The sequence below is a fragment of the Aquila chrysaetos genome, chromosome 5 (assembly GCF_900496995.4).
Source record: "Aquila chrysaetos chrysaetos chromosome 5, bAquChr1.4, whole genome shotgun sequence".
NCBI lineage: Eukaryota > Metazoa > Chordata > Aves > Accipitriformes > Accipitridae > Aquila > Aquila chrysaetos.
Window position 1 is genome coordinate 61,486,502 of NC_044008.1, and position 19,096 is coordinate 61,505,597.

At 59.7% G+C, this 19,096-nt stretch overlaps 1 protein-coding gene across 3 annotated transcripts in view; it reads right to left on the reverse strand.

The window, feature by feature from the left end:
- The window catches only part of RASGRF1 (Ras protein specific guanine nucleotide releasing factor 1), a 44,059-nt gene extending 28,222 nt beyond the window's left edge, over positions 1 to 15,837 (reverse strand). For all 3 annotated transcript variants that reach the window (XM_030015175.1, XM_030015174.1, XM_030015173.1), the window contains exons 1-3: positions 15,202 to 15,837; positions 2,625 to 2,731; positions 1,498 to 1,645 (exon numbers count right to left, since the gene is read on the reverse strand). In XM_030015175.1, the coding sequence (XP_029871035.1) occupies positions 1,498 to 1,645; positions 2,625 to 2,731; positions 15,202 to 15,477 (531 nt within the window). In that variant the 5' untranslated portion in view covers positions 15,478 to 15,837. The remainder of the gene's footprint in view (positions 1 to 1,497; positions 1,646 to 2,624; positions 2,732 to 15,201) is intronic.
- Between the last annotated feature and the right edge of the window lie 3,259 nt (positions 15,838 to 19,096).

Here is a 19,096-nt window from a genome sequence, read left to right on the forward strand (position 1 = left end):
AGTGGAGCTCACCCTGACTCGGAGGCTGGACCGGACCCGGGGAGCTCCTGGCCAGTACTGGACCAGGAGAAACCCCCTCACGGAGCGGGTGCCGCAGGCTGTGGCCAGGGCGGTTTTGGGGCTGATCCTGTTCTGTCGGAGAGCACAAATTCAGCAGTGCCGAAACTGCTCCTGGGAAAGGCTTGCAGCTCGCTAGTTCCCCAAGACTGAAAGCAGCCTTCAGCATACCCCGACTCATGGTCAGGGATTGCTATTAACCTGCACTTTTTAACTTAAAAGTTCAAAATTTAAGGAAAAGACCACCATAAGGAGGTGCCAAATCACTCCTGCCCCCAGTGTCTCTGCAGTTGCCTCCTTTGTGGCAGTTTTGGGATTTTGACTGACTCAGGGTTGACATCTCAGCCCAGCAGGATCTGCTCCCAGTAGCCTCTGCCCGACCCTCCCTGCCAGACACAAGGACGAGGCCGGCAGCAGCACTGGCTCTGGGGTGCCCTATGCCCACCGGCCCCACCGCTCGCCGCACCGCTGGCACCAACACCCACCAGCAGCTGAAACCCAGGCGGAGAGAGGGTACCCAGGGCCGGCTGCAGTTGTGCAACGCGGAGGCCAGGCAGCACGGGGCAGACCCACGCCTCCAAGCATCCTCTTCCCTGGATGCTTAGAGACGCAAGCTTCCCTCGGCATTGTCTGCTGAGTCATTTTTGCATTTTGTTGCTTTGTCTGCCATAACCCGTGTCGTGTCACCCTTCCTATGACCCAACGTCGCACACTACTGAACAGCAAACTGCTGCGAGAGCTTCTGGGACAAGCTATGGGCAACAGGTTTTATGGGCTGCTCCCATTGAAGAGACTCTCCCTTCTTAGTGAAGTGTCCATTTCATTTATAGCACCATGCACATTAATTCCCTGATGTACTCGGGTTATGCAGCTGGCACCTGGCACAGGATCCCTCCTGAGGCCACAGACGCCTCTTCCTTTTTTCAGTTACTCTTCTAGCTTTGCACCGCCTGGCAGATGTCACCACCAGGCACACAGCACGCAGAGGGGGTCTAATCAAGGTATCTAGGATGAAAGTAAGGAAGGCGAAATCATAAGATAAGGAGTCTCCATCCCTCCCCCAACACCTATTCCTGAACCCAAGGGACCGGCTCACCAGCCCGTTCCCCAGCGCTCGTTGCTGGAGTGAACCCTTCCCTGCCGTGGCAGTGTCCCAGGGCCAGGGGACCCCACCGAGCCCTGCACATGCACCGCGCCGGGCAGCACAGCCACGGCCGCTTGCTGCACAACTCCTGCAAGAAAAACCTCCAACGAATGCGATGCCCTCACCCCTCTCTGCAAGAGAAGGGGTCAGCCTAATGTCATTAAAACAAGCGTAAATACACCGGCTGCGACGTCCCCTGGTCCCTGCCAGCGCGGCAATGCCGCCCACCCGTCCGCAGCCCGCGGGTCACCCCGGGGAGCAGCAGCACATCCGTGGGGCGACACCAGGTTCTTCACCTCGGCCTTCAAGCGCTCGATCTCGATCTCCCCGTCCTCGATCTGCTGGCGGAGTTGCTTGGCAACAGTCTTCTCCGTTTCCACAATCTGCAGGAGATGGAGGTACTTCTGCATCAGTGCCTCGTGCTCCGTCGCCAGGTTCCTGTAGCTGCAGGCAGAGGCAGACACGGCCATGAGCATCTCTGCTCCCGCAGACCTGCTGCCATGCACCCCCCCAGGATGTGCACACAAAATTAGGTGTCTGCATACTGCAGTTTGTATGTGGGGGGCATTCTCCTGCCCGGCTGCCTACGTGCCGCCCTTGCCCCTCCGGCTTGGGGTACCCGCAGGGTGAACAAACCGGGAGATGGCTCTTGCAGTTTGGGATGCTGCTACTCAGAACTGACCAATTTGGAGAGGACTCGGGTTCCCCACAAGGGTGCAAACAGAAAAGACAATGCAAATTTTAAGGAAATGGTAGAAGACTAAAAAAAATATAAAACCATGGCCAAACGCCTGTCACCTACCACATCCCAAAAGTTTAACAAGAAGGAGGACACTTGTGGCACAAGCTCTTATGAACATCTGCTCTCCTTAAGGTGCTGCAGCAGATGATACTTCTCTAATTTCCTGCATACAAAACTCATCTGCCCCCCACTTCTCACCACCAGCCCAGCACCCTCCTTCGCCAGACATGTGGCTGTGCCGTGCCAGCTCCTGACCGCTCTCCCCTGGGGAAGTGGGCTGTGCTAGCATTCCCACAGCACAGAAAGACAAGCTTGGAAAAACGTTTCTGGCCATTTTTGCTACTCCAGATGAAATCCTTCCCAACGGTCTTTGAAGCCAACGGTGAATCGGGCATCCCTCCGGCACAAGGCTGGGACAGGCAGCGCCAGCCTGCCAGGGTGGCTGCCCCACGCAGGACAGGGATGGGGACGGGGATGGGCAGGCACGGGGCCTGGGGGGGATGTCTGAATGCAGCCTCCTGCTTGGCACAAGGGTCCCTGACAGAGGGCTGGGGGCCAAAAGCACTCTGCTCTGCCTGCCAGCAGTGCCTGGCTTAACGGCTCCCTGCCCACAGCCGTCCTCGGGCACAGCCTTGCCTCCGACACCCCCGTCCCTGGGTCTGTGCTGGCAGAGGGCGATACCTGGCATGAGCTATGGCTGCCACCCACTCGTCGCAGTCCTTGGCATCCTCGGTCCTCAGCTCCAGGGTCTTCTGGTTCTCGTGGTTGAAATTAACGGTAAAGTAATGCTGCGGGAGCAAAGAGAGGGTGAGGTTACCGCTCACTCGCACAGGGCGATTAGAAAAGCACTTTATGATCCACTACAAGTCGCTCAATTTTAAAAAAAATATTTTGAAACACCAGGAGCACGGCCGAGATGTGCTGCCCTCAGTGCTTGGAGAAAAGCTGCTCCTTGCTGGCACGGCAGCGCAGCCATGCCGCGGGTGAGGACGGGGCTGAGAAATGCTCCGAGGGGAAATCCTGCTGGGCAAACACCAGTTTCAGATAAACCTAAACCCACCAAGGACCAGGAGGCTGCAGGCCCGAGCCTGCAGCGATCTCCTTGGGGACAACCCTTACCCGGGGCAAGGGGCAGATGAGCAAGGATGTTTAGCCGGACCCGGCACCAGGCTGCCTGCATCCCCGCCTGTGCCGGGAGCGAGCACCCTCGGGCACCAAAACAAAACCCCGCTGCTGCCTGGGGCTTGACCTTGGGCAGAGCCCTGGTCCCACGTGCTCGCACCGCTCCAGCCGGGAGGCTCTGATGGGCAACGGTGTAAGAGGACTCGGCGCAGGACTATATTTAGCCTCCCTTGACATTTACAGTATTTGTGTTAATTGTGCGCGGTGGCAGCCCGCGTCGGCTGGGGTTTGTGCTGCTCCTGTGCGGTCTCCTAGGAAACAGGTACCACGCTGCAATGCCGGATACTGCCCGGAATAACTGGGCTAAAACGAAACCCACTAGAAAAAGCTCATCCTGACATTATCGGCTCCTCTGTTAGGTTTAACGAGGGATCTGAATTAACAGGTATCTTGGCAAAACAAGAACCCCAAACCCAACCTGCAGCAGCCACTTGCTCCCTGGCATGCACCCCACTGTTCCCCAGGACAGCAGGCAGCAGCTGGCTGCAAGCACAGACCCCGGCATGCCATGAAAACGGAGACGGGCACCACAATGCAGGCAGGAGCTTGTGTGGGAACCTGCCCCCATGCTGGGCTGCAGGCAGGGAGGGGCAGGGGGATGCTGCACCAGGGCAAGGCTGGCACCCACCCACTGCAGCCGGGCAGCCCAGCACCATCACCATCCCTGTGCTGAACACGGCGGGTACCGCTCACCACACCTCCCCAAAACAGGGCTACGTCTCCCACCCCTACCCCTCCCAGCTCTCCCCTGTCCTCCCCCTCCTCGAGCACCTTTACTCTCGTCCCCTTCCCACTCCTAATCAGGCCCAGGGGTGTTAAGCAGAAGGACCTCCCAATGCATGCAGGAGGCTTTCAGTGAAACCGGGGCACAGGGGAGCCGAGGCACAGCCAGTCACTGTTCCTGCGTGATGCCGGTGCAGGTAGCATGGACGGATGGACACTCAGCTCCCCCACCCAGCACCATGCCCACCCAGGACTCGTGTCTCACTGGGTGACAGCCTGAGGAACACCGTCTGAGGACGCTCAGCCTGCCTGGGTCCTGCAGAGGAGAAGGGAGAGCCTGGGGACCCCATGCTGCCCTGGGGCCATGCCAGAGCCCTGAAAGAAACAGCTCTTTCACCTTTTGGGGAGCAACTGGTTGTTGCTGCAACCCTGTGAAGATGCATCCCCTTCACTTCTATTCAGGATCCTTTAGGTGCAATATCTTTTCATTGCTGATCCTGCAGACAAGTTTCCTCTTTATGGAGCCTTTTTCATGGTAAAACACACCATCATCTCTCTCCCACCCCTTCCCCGTCCCGCCGCAGGCAGGCTGGTGAGAGCTCCGGGCAGCCAGGCTGCCGGCTCGCCTCTGTCTGCGGGACGCGTCTGGAGCTACAGCAGCTCGACAGCCCTTCACTTCTCACCCCCCTTTCTTCTCCCTCCCACCCCCAAAGGCTTTTGTTGGCAACAAGATAGAATTCTGATAGAAAATTTGCCAGAAATTTTTGGTCTCTTAAACTGTGCGGGTAGTTACGCCTCTCTGCTTTATGCCCATCTCTCTGACATCCCTTCCCTTGCAAACAGCAGTGAAAAGAGCTCGTCAGATTGGCAAGTCTGGAAATCCTCCCCCTTAAACACCGACTCAGGAATATCACCAGCCATGCCAAGGCACTGCCAAGCACTCGCTCCCCAGCCCCGCTGTCCTGGCCACAGGGACGGGAGGGGTGGGAAAGCCCTTTCTCAGCCCCAGTGCTCCCGGTGCCACAGGGACAAACCTCCCCAATGCTGCCACGTGCATTCACCTCCCCACGCTCCACTGATGCCAACAGCCGGAGCTTGGCTGAGTCCCCCCAGGACCAGAAACATGGGGAGATGCCTCCGTGCCTCCCCCAAACTGGTCCCTGCCCGCCAGGAGGGGATGGGATGGCGAGCCCGGGGCTGCCCTTCCCATGCGCTGCAGGTCCCTTGGGGATGATGCAGCACTCCTGCGGGCTTCTGCAGGCGAGCGCACCCGCTCAGAGTCCTGCACCCGCAGGCAGGACCAGGCATCGCACCAGGTTAGAGCACCCTGATCTTCACCAGGGCCCTCTGGGAAAGCAGCACCTCGCACAGCTTTGGGACTCATCAGATTTTAAAATAAGGGGTGGCAGAGCCTGTGGCAGGGACCGCGGCAGGGACCCGAGACAGGCGCCCACCCTGCCCACGCTGCCTCTCCCCCTGCTTCACCCACCAGGTCCATCGAGGCACCTCTCAACATGCCAGCATCAAAAGCATTTGGTCAGACGGCTTCTGGCTCGTCTAATTTAAACCCAGAAACTCCTGAAGGTTTTGCAAATGGCAGTTTCAACATCATCAGCACTGGAGCTGGACGATGTGGGGCTGAAAGCTTCCCACCGCAGCCGGGGGCAGCTCCGGCAGCCACCGTGCGGCTGCGGCCAGGATGGTTCGGTCCCAACTGCTGTTCCATGTACAACTAAAAGCTGGTTCCTGCGAGCACACGCGCCGCAGCTCCCTCTGATTTATCCCCATACAATACCCAGGAAGTGCAGCGTGCTTGAAAGGAGGAAGTTATTTTATATTTGAATAATAAAACTCCCACCACCTTTTATCTCCACCTAAATTATGATCCTTCTCTGTTATCACAGTGACACATCAAACTCGACAGCCCAGGAGCGTTTCTAGCGGCGCTCGCTGTATCGGGGGCTGAGGCTCGGAGGCAGCACGGCCCCAGCGGGGAGTGAGACAGACCCACAGATGGGACCAGCCACTCACCAGCGCCTGGCGAAGAGCAGGGACCAGCAGGATCAGCCCCCGCCTCCAGCATCGCCCCATGTCCAGCTTCCCCAGGGCAGTTTGTGCTGCTGGGCCACCCCTGCCCAGTGCAGAGCACAAATTACCCGCAGCTTCAATTTGCTGCTTCTCACACCCATTTTTTGCTCATGTGAAGACCTCATTAACTCCCAGCTGTGGAGGCACTGACAGCCCTTACTCAAACCACCTCTCACTCTGCTTCCTGACAAACTATGCAGATGCAATTCCTTAAGTAAGTCCCTCATTACAGGGCATTTCCAGACTCCCCCATTTCCGTGGTGCCTTCTGAGCACCTGCTGCAGGATGCGTGGCCCCTGGTGCTGGGGAGGTTTTATTTCAGGAAACCCCAGGAGGACACAGCAATTCTGCCTGAAATACTGACACAGGAGTATTTCAGGTCACAAAGCGAAACGTTAAAAAACCCACCCGGAGCCAGCCGCAGCCCTGCGACCACTGCCCGGCTTGTCCCAGGCCCTGCCTGCTGCAGGGAAGGGCAGGCACTGGACACCACAGGGGGCTGTTACTGAAGCCCCTGATGTGCAGAGACCCCCGGGCTCAAGGAGACACAGCCTGTGATGCCAGAGACCCCCTCCTCTCTCCCACCTTAAGGGCTCAACAGGCTGCTCCTGCTTTTCACGGGGGAAGACAAGGCGCATCCCTGGCAGCCAGCAGAAGCCGAACCCATCCTGCAGACCCCGAGCTGCCAAGTCTCACGGGGAGATGGCTGCAAGTGGTTTTCAGCAGAGGCAAACAACATCTTTTGCTTCAGCCCCAGCAGATACCAGCACAGAGAATTTCAGCTCCAGCAGGTAGTTTGCCAAAGTCCCGTACCTGGATGCTGAGTGCTGTTGTGAGAGGTGTCGGGCATCTGCAGCCCAAGAGGTGCAGGCAGGACAGGGCCAGGCAATGCCTGCACAGGCAGGGGCTGCTCCTCCAGGGACCCCACAGCACCGGCCAGCAGCCGGCAGCTCACGAGACCATTTCCAGCGGTTGCTCCTGGGGTGCCCGGCCGGCGCGTGCCTGGGGCTCTGCTCAAGGGTGGCCCAGCCATGGGGGACCTGGCCCAGCACACACCACAGCCCCAGCCCCCCTGAGCCCATTGCCCAAACTCCACTCCCTCTGTCGCTTTTTCTGCAAAAAATCCCCGGCACCAGCTTGGCTATTTTTACTGAGGAGAGTATAATAGCAAAGTGCTGCTCAGGAGCTATTTCTGCTTGCAGAACCTCAACAAATGACTTTGAATTAATGAAGGAGACTACCCGAGTGATTAATGTGCAGGGACTATCTCCCCAGAAATGTCCTCCCACATGTCTAATGTCCCTGGGAAGGCACAGTTAGCGCAGCGATGGCTCTGCCCTCCTGCCATGCCCATTGCCAGTGAAGCAAAACCTGCGTGTGCGCCCCCAGATGTAGGTCCCTGCCGCCCCAGGACACGGGTCCCTGTGCACTGCAGGACGTGGGTCCCCAGTGACTCCAAGATGTGGGTCCCCTCACACCCCAAGATGTGCTTTGCCCGCTCGCGTACCCATGTCCGTCTCACGCCTGTTCCCCCCCACCGTGGCTGGGACACTCAGGATCCTCTATCCTCCACATTCTCGGTAAAAGCCAATGAGATGATTACAGAGAGCACATTTGCCATTGTGCTTTCAGGGTTCCCATGCTGGGGTCTTCCTCAGACACGGATCCCCGTGTCCCATGGCCATGATAAGGTGCCATGTGGCATTTCAGCAGTTTAAGTTTCAGTTCAGATGTTTAAGGGTGGCCGGAGAGCTCCCGTGGGGCTCCAGGGCTGCAGGAGCCAGGCTCCCTGCTGGGCTCATGGCACGGCACACCAGCAGCTGCACCAGCCTCCGTGCCATGCCCTCACTGCTCCACGGTGAGAGCTGCCCAGCCCTCCTGTGCCCGCTCCCCACGGCAAAGCCGCACACGCCAGGGCTTCAGTTCCCCAACACCCGGCTGGCCTGTGCCATCCCACTCTGCTCGCGCAGACCCGACCAGTGCCCGGCCATCGGCTCAGGCTCCAGATGGAGCAAAGGGCTGGTGCCGCGGGACCCTCGGGCAGGCACCAACACCACAGCGCCGGGGACAAAACAGCAAATTTTCCAGTTTGTTGGAGTAAAGGCAGAGAAGGGCAAAGCAGAGCCAGGCCTGCCGTAAGCAAACCCACTGCTGCTGGTCCAGCTAAGCTCTTGAAGGGTTTTACTTTGCTTCTTGTTAAGTAAACAATAAATAAATTCAAATAAGCTTTAAAATGACGCATTATTTCCAAAATATAAAATCAACATATTCCAGAATTTTTTTAAATTTGGAGCAGGGCATTTTTCAGCCTGAACAATTTGCGAGACCGCTCTGGATGTTGTGACCAATGCAGCCGAGAGACTTTCCTGCAGACCAAGGCTGGTCACAGATGGTGCCTGGCTCTGCTGAAGGGGCCAGCGTGAGAGCAGGAGGACCAAGACAGAAACATCCCCAGCAACACCGCCCGCGCAGAAGCGGTGACCATCACCCTTTCCCACAGAAAGCGGTTTTGTTGTGCCATCACAGAGGCCTTTCCACTCCGCGGCAGATGCCCACCGCCATCCCTCTGCAACAGGGATGCTCCCCGCCACGACGGGGACCCACCTGACTTCCATCCACCCGTGGCAGATAGGTATGCGGCCGCCTGTTCATGAAGCTGATGGTTATTGCAGCTGACATAAAGGGCAAGGGAGGAGAATTTTCCTGCTCTGGATGGATGAGTCTAAAAATCCACAGCCAGAAATGACAGCTTTTAACTTCCCTGACCTACATTACCATGTGCTCTGGGAAGACAGGACCTGGGACTCAGAGGAGGAGATGGGTGGTTGGGCAGCTCATTTGCTTGCTGACAATAAGAAAAAATCCCAGAGGCTGCAATTTCTCTCCTCTGCTTCTGGACGGACCGTAAGGATGCTCATGCACGGGCACTAGCGCTGAGCATCAGCCGTGTCGGCTGGGCTGCGAAGCCCCACACCCACGAGCAGGCAGGGCGCCCTCTGCAGTGGGGGGCTTCATCCCATGTGAATCCCACCCTAAGTCTTGGGCAGAAATATTTGTAAAAAGAAAAAAAAGATCAATTTTTCCCCTCTCTGGCACGTTATCCAGCGATGCTGGCAGACAGGCACATAGGCATCGCCAGTACCACATAGGCATCGCCTGTACCACCACTTTTTCTCAACAATCCAACAACCGACAGCTTCTCCGAGAGGATTCCCACCGCCCCAGAGGGGACTGCTGCTCAAGCACCCAGCTGCGGAATTTGGAAGCTGGAGCTCAAGTACCCGAGACATCGATGCTAAACTTAACTCCAGATCTGGAAAACCTCGGGAAGGTGTTTGACGCCTGCGCTGGGGCTTGGGACAGGTGGGTATTTACTGCTGAGCACGCGATACCCCGATGTGCCTGGATGCCATCCCCAGCCTCAGGCGCTGTGCAGGGACACACACTTTGCACTCGTGGTGATGTGCAAAAGACAGCTATCGATTACAGTGGACCTCAGCCTTTTGGAAAACCATTTGTAAACGTTTAAAAAACCCACGGCCCTGATGACCACTGGTGGATGAGTACCTTTAACATATGCACCTTGCTTGGTTCACAAGTCCTGCAAACGCCAGTTTGTCCAGCATGGAGCTGCCTGGCCTGCAGCCGGCCCTTGGTGACGGTGATGAGCACAACCTCAGCCGCGGCTCCCGTCTGCAACCTGCCCAGCATCCCCATCCGCTTATGTTGTGTGTACTGCTGGGGGAAAAATTCATTCCATGACTTCAGCTCCTTTGTTCACAGAACATCTGTAAGAAGGCCATGTTGTCCCAAAATTGCCTTATTTGGATTTACATGACAAATTTGGGGAACAGTTTTTCATCCTATGACAAAGCCAGTTCCCGCAGAGGCAAGGTGTCCTGCACTCAGACTCAGCTGTAATCATTTCATCGCCATCAGTCACACAGATCCCACTACATTATCCTGTCCTTTGAATAAGCATCATGTGAATAATCAGAAAGACAGCAATCAGGCAGCAGCACACTCAGACTGATACCCCGAAGAAAAAACAGACTTTTCTAGAAGACAAGAAGTGCGTTACCCTCCTGTGCAAAGCATGTTTTGCACAGACTCTGTTGCGGCTGGATGCACAGCTAACGCAGGATTTCTGCGTGGCACAGGGATCGCTCGTTGTCTCCAGGCAGCCCTGTTGTACCAACCTGCTGATTTTGCTTTCCCCGGCGGGCAGGCGGCCACCCTGCACCCTGCGTGGGAGCATCCTCGCCCCATCGCCTCGCACCCCCAGAGCAGAGCAGAGGGTGCCCAGGCTGTGGGCAACCCTGATCAGGGTGTCCATGGACGCCCTGCTCGCCCCAGCAAGAAGCTGCTCTGCAGGTGGGATCTGTCCCCTCCTGCCACCGGGACTGGAGCTGCACCCTGCTCTGAGCCTTCCCTCTCCACCTCAACTCGGGACCATGTTCAAAGCCACTTGTGGGTCCTCTGCTGCTGCTCCCACTCATCTAGAGCATGGCCTGTGGCCCAGATAAGCCCGGCCAGCTGGGCACTAAGCAGAGGTGCCCAAGATGGGAACCCATCATCTACAGCTCCCCTGGCCATTACTGGAAAGAGCCAGGGGGTCCTGAGGGGCACATGCTGCTCGTCATCACCACGGGGGCTGAGACAGCAGCACCCAGCAAAGGCACTTGCATCTAATGCTGGAGGAGAAGGTCTGGACAAAGGTCTGGCTGCTCCAGAAGGGCCACCATCACCCTCTTCATCAGAGGGACCAGCAGTGGGTGTCTGCCCAGTCCCACCCGTAGAGTGAGACTGCATTTGTCCCTGGCTCACCCATAGCAGCCCTTTCTGAGGGTACCAGGAGCCCAGGTGAACATCCTCATGCTGGGACAGGCAGAGCTGGATCCCATGGCCCGTGCTGCTGCACCCTCGGAGAGCTGCCTGAGCTCTCCTGCCGCCCAGGACGGCTCCGTCAGCGGGGCCTGGGGCTCGGCTCCAAGAGAGCCAGGGCTGTCGGGCTGGCTGGGGCTGCTGCAGGTACCCGACGTGCTGTGAGGGCAGGCGTCCTCGAGGCACCCAAGCATCCCCCAGCTCCGCTTCCCTCCAGCTCTTCCAGTGTCTCAGGGATGGGTGCCACTGGACAGGGTCCCCTCAGTGACCGCGCTTTGTCTCCACTCGGCACCCACTACTCTTTGTGCTGCTGGTGCTGAGAAGAGATGTGGCTTTCTCATGCCCTCCTTAGCTGTGCAGGTGAATGAGCAGGACTGGGGCTGGACACACACTCCAGGGAGATGGAAGACAAACTCCTTCCCTGACATGCCGGTGGGAACCATTTCCACAAGCCTTCTCCCATCCCACTGGGAAACCACGGCCTCACGCACACACCCACCAACCCCTCATCCTCAGCTTTGCATCATGGTACAAAATGCTTCCTTGAGTCTCCCTGGCCCCCTGATAGCACAGACAATAAATGTTACACCCCATCCCTGGCAAACGCTTCAGAGATGAAGAACATCTCCAGCTATAGGCTGTGCATTCACAAGAGCAGCCCAGGCTTTGTGGGAAAAAAGACGCGTAGCTCCAGAGAGGAGCTGAGTTTCAAGTCAAGGGTTTCACACAGTGCTACCACTTGACTCAGCATCATGTTGGCTCTCATCTGAGACACAGAGGGCTGCTGGTTAAGAATAACTCACAACACCAGGGTACAGGTCTGCAAACGTGACTCAAGGCTGGATCTGCAGAGCAAACCCAGCCAGGATTCCCAATGCCCAACTCAAGCGCGATGGAGAGCCCTCACCCCGCACCAGGGTCTTCCAAGTCCTGAGCACGTGGCCTCGAGCTCGGGGACAGATCAGCTCTGGACCCCCGCGCCTGCTCAACTCCTCTGCCGGGATCTCACCTTGGCTGCGCCCCACCACGTGCAGTCCCACCCGGGGCACCCGGGGTCCGGCCTGCCCTCCCCTGCAACGCAGCACGGACCTGGAGGGTCTCTCATGGCCCCTTCCACCAAGGGGCAGGAGACGTGACCACATGAAAGCACATCCCAGCATTCTCACCTTCAGGGGGGGCCGGGGACAGCAGGTCCCAGGAGGCGGCGTGGCCCAGACACCACGGCGTAATAAAAGGGAGGGTTCACCCCCCCTCGCCACCCCAGCACCGCCGGGTGCACGCCCATCGTGCCGCCGGCACCACTGCCCCGAGCAGCCCAAATGCCAACCTCCCGCACCGAGCAGGGCAGCGTAGGAGGACCCGGCAGACCCCTCCTCCGGGCCACAGCCTGAAGACCACTCAATAATAAAATATCTTCCAAATGCAACTGGTTTGAAGAACTTTTCATTTGTGGAAAAACTTAACAAAAACAGAAAAGAAAGTTTCCAGAGGCATCCAAATCCCCTCTTTGGTGTTTCGGTTTTTCAAATAACTTTGCTCCTTTTTTCTCATATGCACTGTATGCTAAAAATACACTGCATTCCCAGCAGAAAAAGCCACCAACAAAGCAAAATATGTGAACTTCAAAAAAAGGGGGGTTTTGAAAGACCCACCTTTTAAAATTTCTCCTTTGTGGAGAATGTGAAACCTTTCAGGCTTTACTCCAGTGAAGAAGGAATCTAAACCTGAAACTCCTCTGCTGCAGGGAATACTGTCCTCATAGCTCCAGTTGTAACTGCCTGGATAGATAAATGCCCTCAGAGAACAATTAATGGTGATCACAGGCAATGCCAGAAATTTCCTCGGCACCTTCCTTTCGAAGGAAGAGACGGTGATGCTGAACAAGGCTCGGTACCAGGTGAGCTGGAAGAAAACGTTCTATCTAGTTTGTAGAACTCGGACACCTTCCTCTCAGAGACCTGCCAGCTTTGCGTGCCATTTGCTCGCTTTCGCTCTCCTGCACAGACCTTGCTGCAGATCTGCACCATAAATATTCTGCTGCTTATCTCATCTGGTGTGCCATTAATTAGTTGGCAAAGCAGTGGGCATTCAAGTGCTTGAGCACCTTCATTTAAATTTGTCCTAATGAATTACACAAAATTATGAGCCAGACGCTAAACCTTGGTAAATCAGTGCAGATCAGCGGCCTGGTAAATATTTGGTACGGCAGGGTCTCATTTACACCAAGGATAAATCATCCAGGTGCATTTTGAAATGGAAAGGGGCTGTGACATCCTCCCCTTAATGTTTACCTGGTGGAAAATCCCTCCTTCACAAACACGAGGAGCCAGAACCTGGTGAGCAAGCTTGATTTAAACCTGGTGAGCAAGCTTGACTGAAGCCGAACCAGGAACGCGCAACAACATCTATTACGCTGCTACCTAAAGAGACACAGCTGACGAAACAGGACAGCAGCGTGACCCCCTTGCAGACACAGACCCTTCCTTGCTGCCATAGCTGACTGTGTGGCATGCCGGAGGCTGCTCCAATGCGAGGGCCAGGACTGCAAGGAGGCACAGCTGTTGCAAAAAAACGGTATTTTGATCTGAACAGGGAAATATTCCTGTGATCCCTGCCGGGAGTGAGGAGACATGCCATGGAGCGGTGGTGCTGCACTGCCTCGCTCTTGTGGCAGGGCTTTTTGGAGTGCTGAGTGTGATATGATTAGCCAGAGGCAATTAAGGGGCTTATTTCCTTCCAGGCTGCCCCTTGCCGCAGGCGGGTCCCCATGTGGCCTGTCCCGCAGTCTGCCGGCCGTGCTCACCACCACCTCCCTGGGAGCCTGCTTAGGCAGAAATTATGCAAGACCTGCAGAGCTGGACCCAAAATGCACGGTGCCTCCTGCAAGCACCCAGCCTGGGCTGCCAGCGCCCAACCTGGGCTGCCAGGGCCGGGAAAACCACCCCCGCTCCTCCCTGTGAGGGGCTTCCCGGTGCCCTCTGCGACACAGGCACCCAGCCGGGTGTGCGGCCGCACTCCACGCACGGCGGCCGAGCGGTGAACTCAACTGCAACGGGCTCCTCTCCACTTTCATGAGACTGGAGGTGATTTTGGAAGCTAGGGTGGCGATGGACAGGGATTTGCACCCCCAGGCTGGAAGCCAGTCCTTCCTCCCCCCCTGCCCGGCACCATCCTCCTCCCCACCTGGCTGCCCAGGCGCACCCCGACCTCCAGCAAATGACACCCGACAAACAAGCTGGAGGTCGCCAGCATTGCACACCACGCTGCTCAGGGCCACCCTGCCCACCCAGGGAAGGCGCAGCCAGGGGAGAGAAACCCACCCCCCGGGCCCGTGGGGGGCTGCCGTCCCCACGGCCGGGTCCCCAGGCACTGCCCGGGGTGGGGCAGGGGGGGATACCCAGATTCTCCCAGGGCCTCACAACGGCTTTGCTGTTCCAGGGCTGTTCCACCCGCAGACATTAGCATCTGGCGAGGAGCACCGCAGCCAAGGACCGGCCCTGCCTGTGGCACGGGGGACCCCCGGCTCCAGTGCTCCCCACCGCCCGCGGAGGGGATGCGCGGCGTTTCCAGCCGGGTCTGTGACAGGAGCACAAACGGCACGTGCGGGGAGTGGGAACGGGGTGAAACCCGCGTGAAAACAAGGCCCTGCACCCCCCAGCCCCCCTCTGCTCTGAGCACCGTACACCCATCGCCCAGGCCGCCCGCGCCGCGGGACCGGGTGTGGGTTTGACCCCCCCGCACCCTAGCAAACCCCGGGGGGTGAGTGCAGGGGGGGTGGGGGCTGCGTCAGGTACCAGAACCGAACGGCCGAGCCACAGCGTGGACGGAGCGACCCCACGGGAGCCCCTGCCCCCCCCCCCCACGCCCCGCCGGGGCCGCTGCCCCAAAACCTCGGCCGGGCCGGTGGGGCCGCGCCGCGGACACGCGTGGGGCGCGGAGCTCCGCTGCGCAAAGCGCGGCCCCGCGGCCGCCAGGGGGCGCCTCGCGCCGCAGCCCCGCCGCCAATTACCGGCGGCTAATTAGCCGCGGGGGGGGGGAGTGGGTGTAAAGGGGGGGGGTCCGGGCTGAGCCCGACACCCCCACAGCGAACTCACCCGCTGCCCCGGGGTGCGCTGGCAGAGCGGCCGGGGCACCGGCACTGCAACCCCGGGGAGCGTCCCCCCCCCTCCCGCGGCACAGGCCAGCCTCATCCCCCGCCCCGGTCACGCGTGGGGCAGGTCTCGGGCGCCGGACAGGTCCGCGCCGCGGCGGGGGCGGGAGCCCCGGGGAACGGGGCTGCGTGCGGGGCCGGAACCGGGGCCGGAGCGACCCCGGGGCGTCATACCCCTCCGACAGCGGCCGGTGCAGGGGGGCGCCGGCCCCGGGCCCCCGTCGCGCCCACCTGCTTCTCCAGGGAGTCCTTGGCCGAGAGGGAAGGCTTGGGGGAGGGCGCCCGGTCGCAGACGCAGCCCTCGAGCAGGTAGAGCCCCGAGGGCCGGGAGCTGGAGTCGGTCTCGAAGTAGAAGAGCATGTTCTGCAGCAGCGCGAACCACTTGGTGTGCCATTTTGTGTTGTCGGAGCTCCGCTTGCTCAGGTAGCCCTTCCTGGCGCCGTCCTTCTTCGCCAGTAGCCCCAGGTAGGTGACGTGCCCGTCATTGAGCCGCATCCCCTTCTGCATCTTGGTGGGCACCGCCAGCTCCTCACATGGTCCCCGCCGGGCAGCCGGCGGGCGGGTCCCTGGCGAGCAGCCGCAACCCCCGCGCCCGCATCAGCGGCTCCCGCTGCCCCCGGAGAACCGGCGGCCGCCGCGGCGGCTCATGCCGCGGCCGAGCCCCGGCGCCCTGCCCGCGCAGCGCTCGCCTCCCGCGGCGCCGGCGGCGGCGGCTCTGCCGGGGGAGCGCCGCGTCCCGGAGCCGCGTCTCCCGCAGACGGGCGAGTCATGTGATGCCGGAGCCGCCGGCGGCACCGGGAGCCCGTCAGCGCCGGCCCGAGCCGCGCCGCGCCGTGCCGTGCCGCTCCGCGGCGGGGCTGGCCCTGCCCTGCCGCCGGCTGCGGGGGCGGCCGCGCCGCGCTCCCCGGGGCCGCCCCCCCCCCCCCCCCCCATCCCGGGCCGGGGGGCGCCGGGGGCGCCCGCCCCGTCCGTCGCCGGCAGCACCGGCACCGCTCCGCGCCGCGCGGGACCTCCGGGCACACGGGACCCCCGGGCCGGCACGGACCTCTGCCCACGGAGGGAGCCTGGGGCCAAGAGGCAGCCCCGGGCACGTGGGATCCCCGGGCACAGCCGGAGCCCCGGGCCGAGGGGGGAGCACTGGGACAGATGGGACCCCCGGGGTAGACAGGGCGCCTGGGCAGAGCGGGAGCCCCGGACCAAGAGGGACCCCCCCCCCAGACTTGATGGGAGCTCTGGGTGAAGCGGGCCCCCAGGCCAAAAGGGAGCCTCAGGCCAGGAAGGACCTGGGGACAAATGGCACCCCCGGCCTGAGTGGGACCCTACGTGGACAGGGACTCTTGGGTGCAGCAGGACCCCCCGGGCCAAGTGGGGACCTCCAGTTTGAGATCAGCCCAGGACTGACACAAGCCCTGGCTTGCCATGAGCCCCAGACTGAGGAGGACCCCCAGGTTAGGTGGGACCCCCAACCTGCGTGGGCTCTGCGTGAGGTTATGCTCGGCTGGGCACCCACTCCACACAACTCAGGCACCCACTCCAACCTCGGGCGCCAACCCCCCCGCTGTCCCAGGGAAGCACTCCCCGTGTCCCGCCCTGTGCGTGTTGCTGACCGTGGGACATCCCCACTCGTGGCCTTCCCCTTGGCGGGTCCTAGGCACAGCCTGCACCTCCCCACCCAGCAGCATGGCGCTGATCCAGTCCCTGCACACTGCAATCCCTAACACTGCAGTCCCTCAAGCCAGGTGGTCGCTCCGCATGCAGAGGTATCAGCACCCCTCGACACTGTCCTCTCCCTTCCCACCCTCTGCCTCTCCTTAGGGCACCCCGGTAACTGCACAGCCGCTCCCAGATGTCACACACGGGAGAGAAGAGGACCCAGTTTCTCCATTTATTTCTGTTTGTCTCACTCTTCAATCCCTCTCCTCTGTCCTGGCCTCGTGCGCTGCACCAAGCAGGGCAAAGCTAGGAAAACCAGGCACTGGCCGCAGCTGGAGCCTGTGCAGGGCAGGGAGGGCCTTGGTGCTTCCCATATCCCAGGGGCTCCCCACAGCCAGGAGCACTGGGTTGGTCAGACGCCTCGGTGATGGGCACGTGTGAGACCCGAGGCGCCATGTGAACCCTGCTGCCCATGGGCAGCTGCCTGCCCACATCGGCAGAGGAACCGGCCCCAGCCCCAAGCATGACCAAGCCCCTGCAGACATGGAGGGCATCAGGAAAACTGTGTTAATTAGCTTTGTTTCCGCTGAAAACGCTGGCAGATCTCCAAGGAATTCAGTGAGGTCACAGGTTGCCATGGCAACAGGAGGGAACAGACTGGAATTGGGAAGGGTACTGGCATTTCCAGGATGGAGCTGCTTGGCCTGGGTACTCACTGGGACACAGGCCATCGCTGCCCTCAGGGACACGGCCCGAGCGCCTGCCGGGTGCCGGATCGATGCCGGGGAGGTGATGAGCAGCCCCGGCCAGGAGCGGGAAGCGGGGCCGCACGCTGCCCTTGGCACCCCGTGCCCGCCTGCCCCTCCAGCTGGCAGGCAGGCTGCTGTCCTCCCGGCCAAATGCACCCACTGTTACCCAGATTACAAGTGGGTATTTAGCTCTAGGGCTTTCCCCACCGGCATGGCTAACTCTCCTCCTTGGCCAGGGCTCTCCCCTCTTCCGTTTTTCCAGCCTGATCAGTGAGGTGCCACATCCCATTTCACCACCGCAGCCTCTGCTTGGGGTGAAAGATGGGTCAAAGCATGCAGCAGAAGGTGCTCCCCATGACCGGCCTATCCTGCCAGCCCAGCGCTGCTCCAGAATAACCCCCAGAGAAGAAGCTGAGACGCTCTCCATCCCCTCCATCTCTCTGTGGATTAGCTGGAGCCAAGCAGGCAGCTGCTGGGCAGAGCTGAGCAGTGTTGGCCGTGGCTGCGGGGCCGAGCCTTCTCGCAGCTCCTCATCACAGGGAGCGAGCTCTGGGCAGTGCTGCCTGCTGTTGTGGCAGGGACAGTCAGGCAGGACCTGCTGCATATGAAATGGTGCGGTTGCACAAGGGGAGTTCCTTCATGGAAGCCTGCAAAATCTTGGATCAAATAATAACTTGGAAGCCAGCACTGCCAATAATTCCTATACTGGACAAAAGTGGAAAAGCCATCTTGTGCCCCAGGAGTTGCTGAGCCCTCCAGCCAGCCTTGGGGCCATGCCTGGAGATGCAGTGTTTCAGGGGACGTGGTGTGCCCAGGGATGCTGTGCGCCCGCTGCCCACAGGGCAAGGGTCCCCGCTGCCCTCCACTGCCTTGCTGGCATGAGCAGGAGGCCAGGACAGCAACACTTACGGCACTGGGGATGAGCAGCATTTCGCTGTGGTGGAGTTGGTACCAGATGAGGCAGCTGGACTTCGTTCCCCAGATAGTGTTGGTTTAGCTCAGACTTCCCTTAGATGATATGGAGGGTAATGGAAAAAATATCTGACAGCTTGCAAGGCTTGAGCAAATACGGAAACTTTGATGTCTAAAACAAAGGGAGGTTTATTTTTTGCATGTGACGTTTGCTTCGATCGATTCTAAGGCATTTGCAGTGTGACCTTTCTGCTCTGGGAAAGCAGAGGTGAAGCGTTCGTCACTTCTCCTGAGTGCCGCTGCACAGAAGAGCCAGACTCACTGCTGCTGGCTTCCGTGAGACAGGGAGTTTGTCCAGAGTAAAGATTTCCCAGGGTTTTCAAGTATTTTAATTGCAGTGGCTTCTTCTCTCTTCATTTAACTTTTTAACAAACATCGAAGCGGCTCCTGTGGGCATCCCGCGCCAAGCCGAGGCTTGAGCCTGAGCAGAATTGCGTGCAGCAGGAGCAGTTACTGCAGCAACACTGGCAGACGCAGGGCCCGCTCGCAAGGGAGAGCCGGGGGGGCTGGGAACGCTGCTCAGGAGCAGCGGGAGGCAGGACAGTGGGGGGCTGTGGGGGCACACCGGCAGCAGGGGAGCTCCAGGGGTGGGACAGTCACCAGCAGAGACTTGCTGCTCCTAGCAGCTCTGAACACGCTGTGACGGGGTCTGGGGGACCAGGGTAGAGCATCTCCTGAGCCAGCAATAAGGCAGGTGAAGGAGAGAGGGTGATAGCGCCCATGGCTTGTTAGGGGCTCGGCGGGTGTCTGCA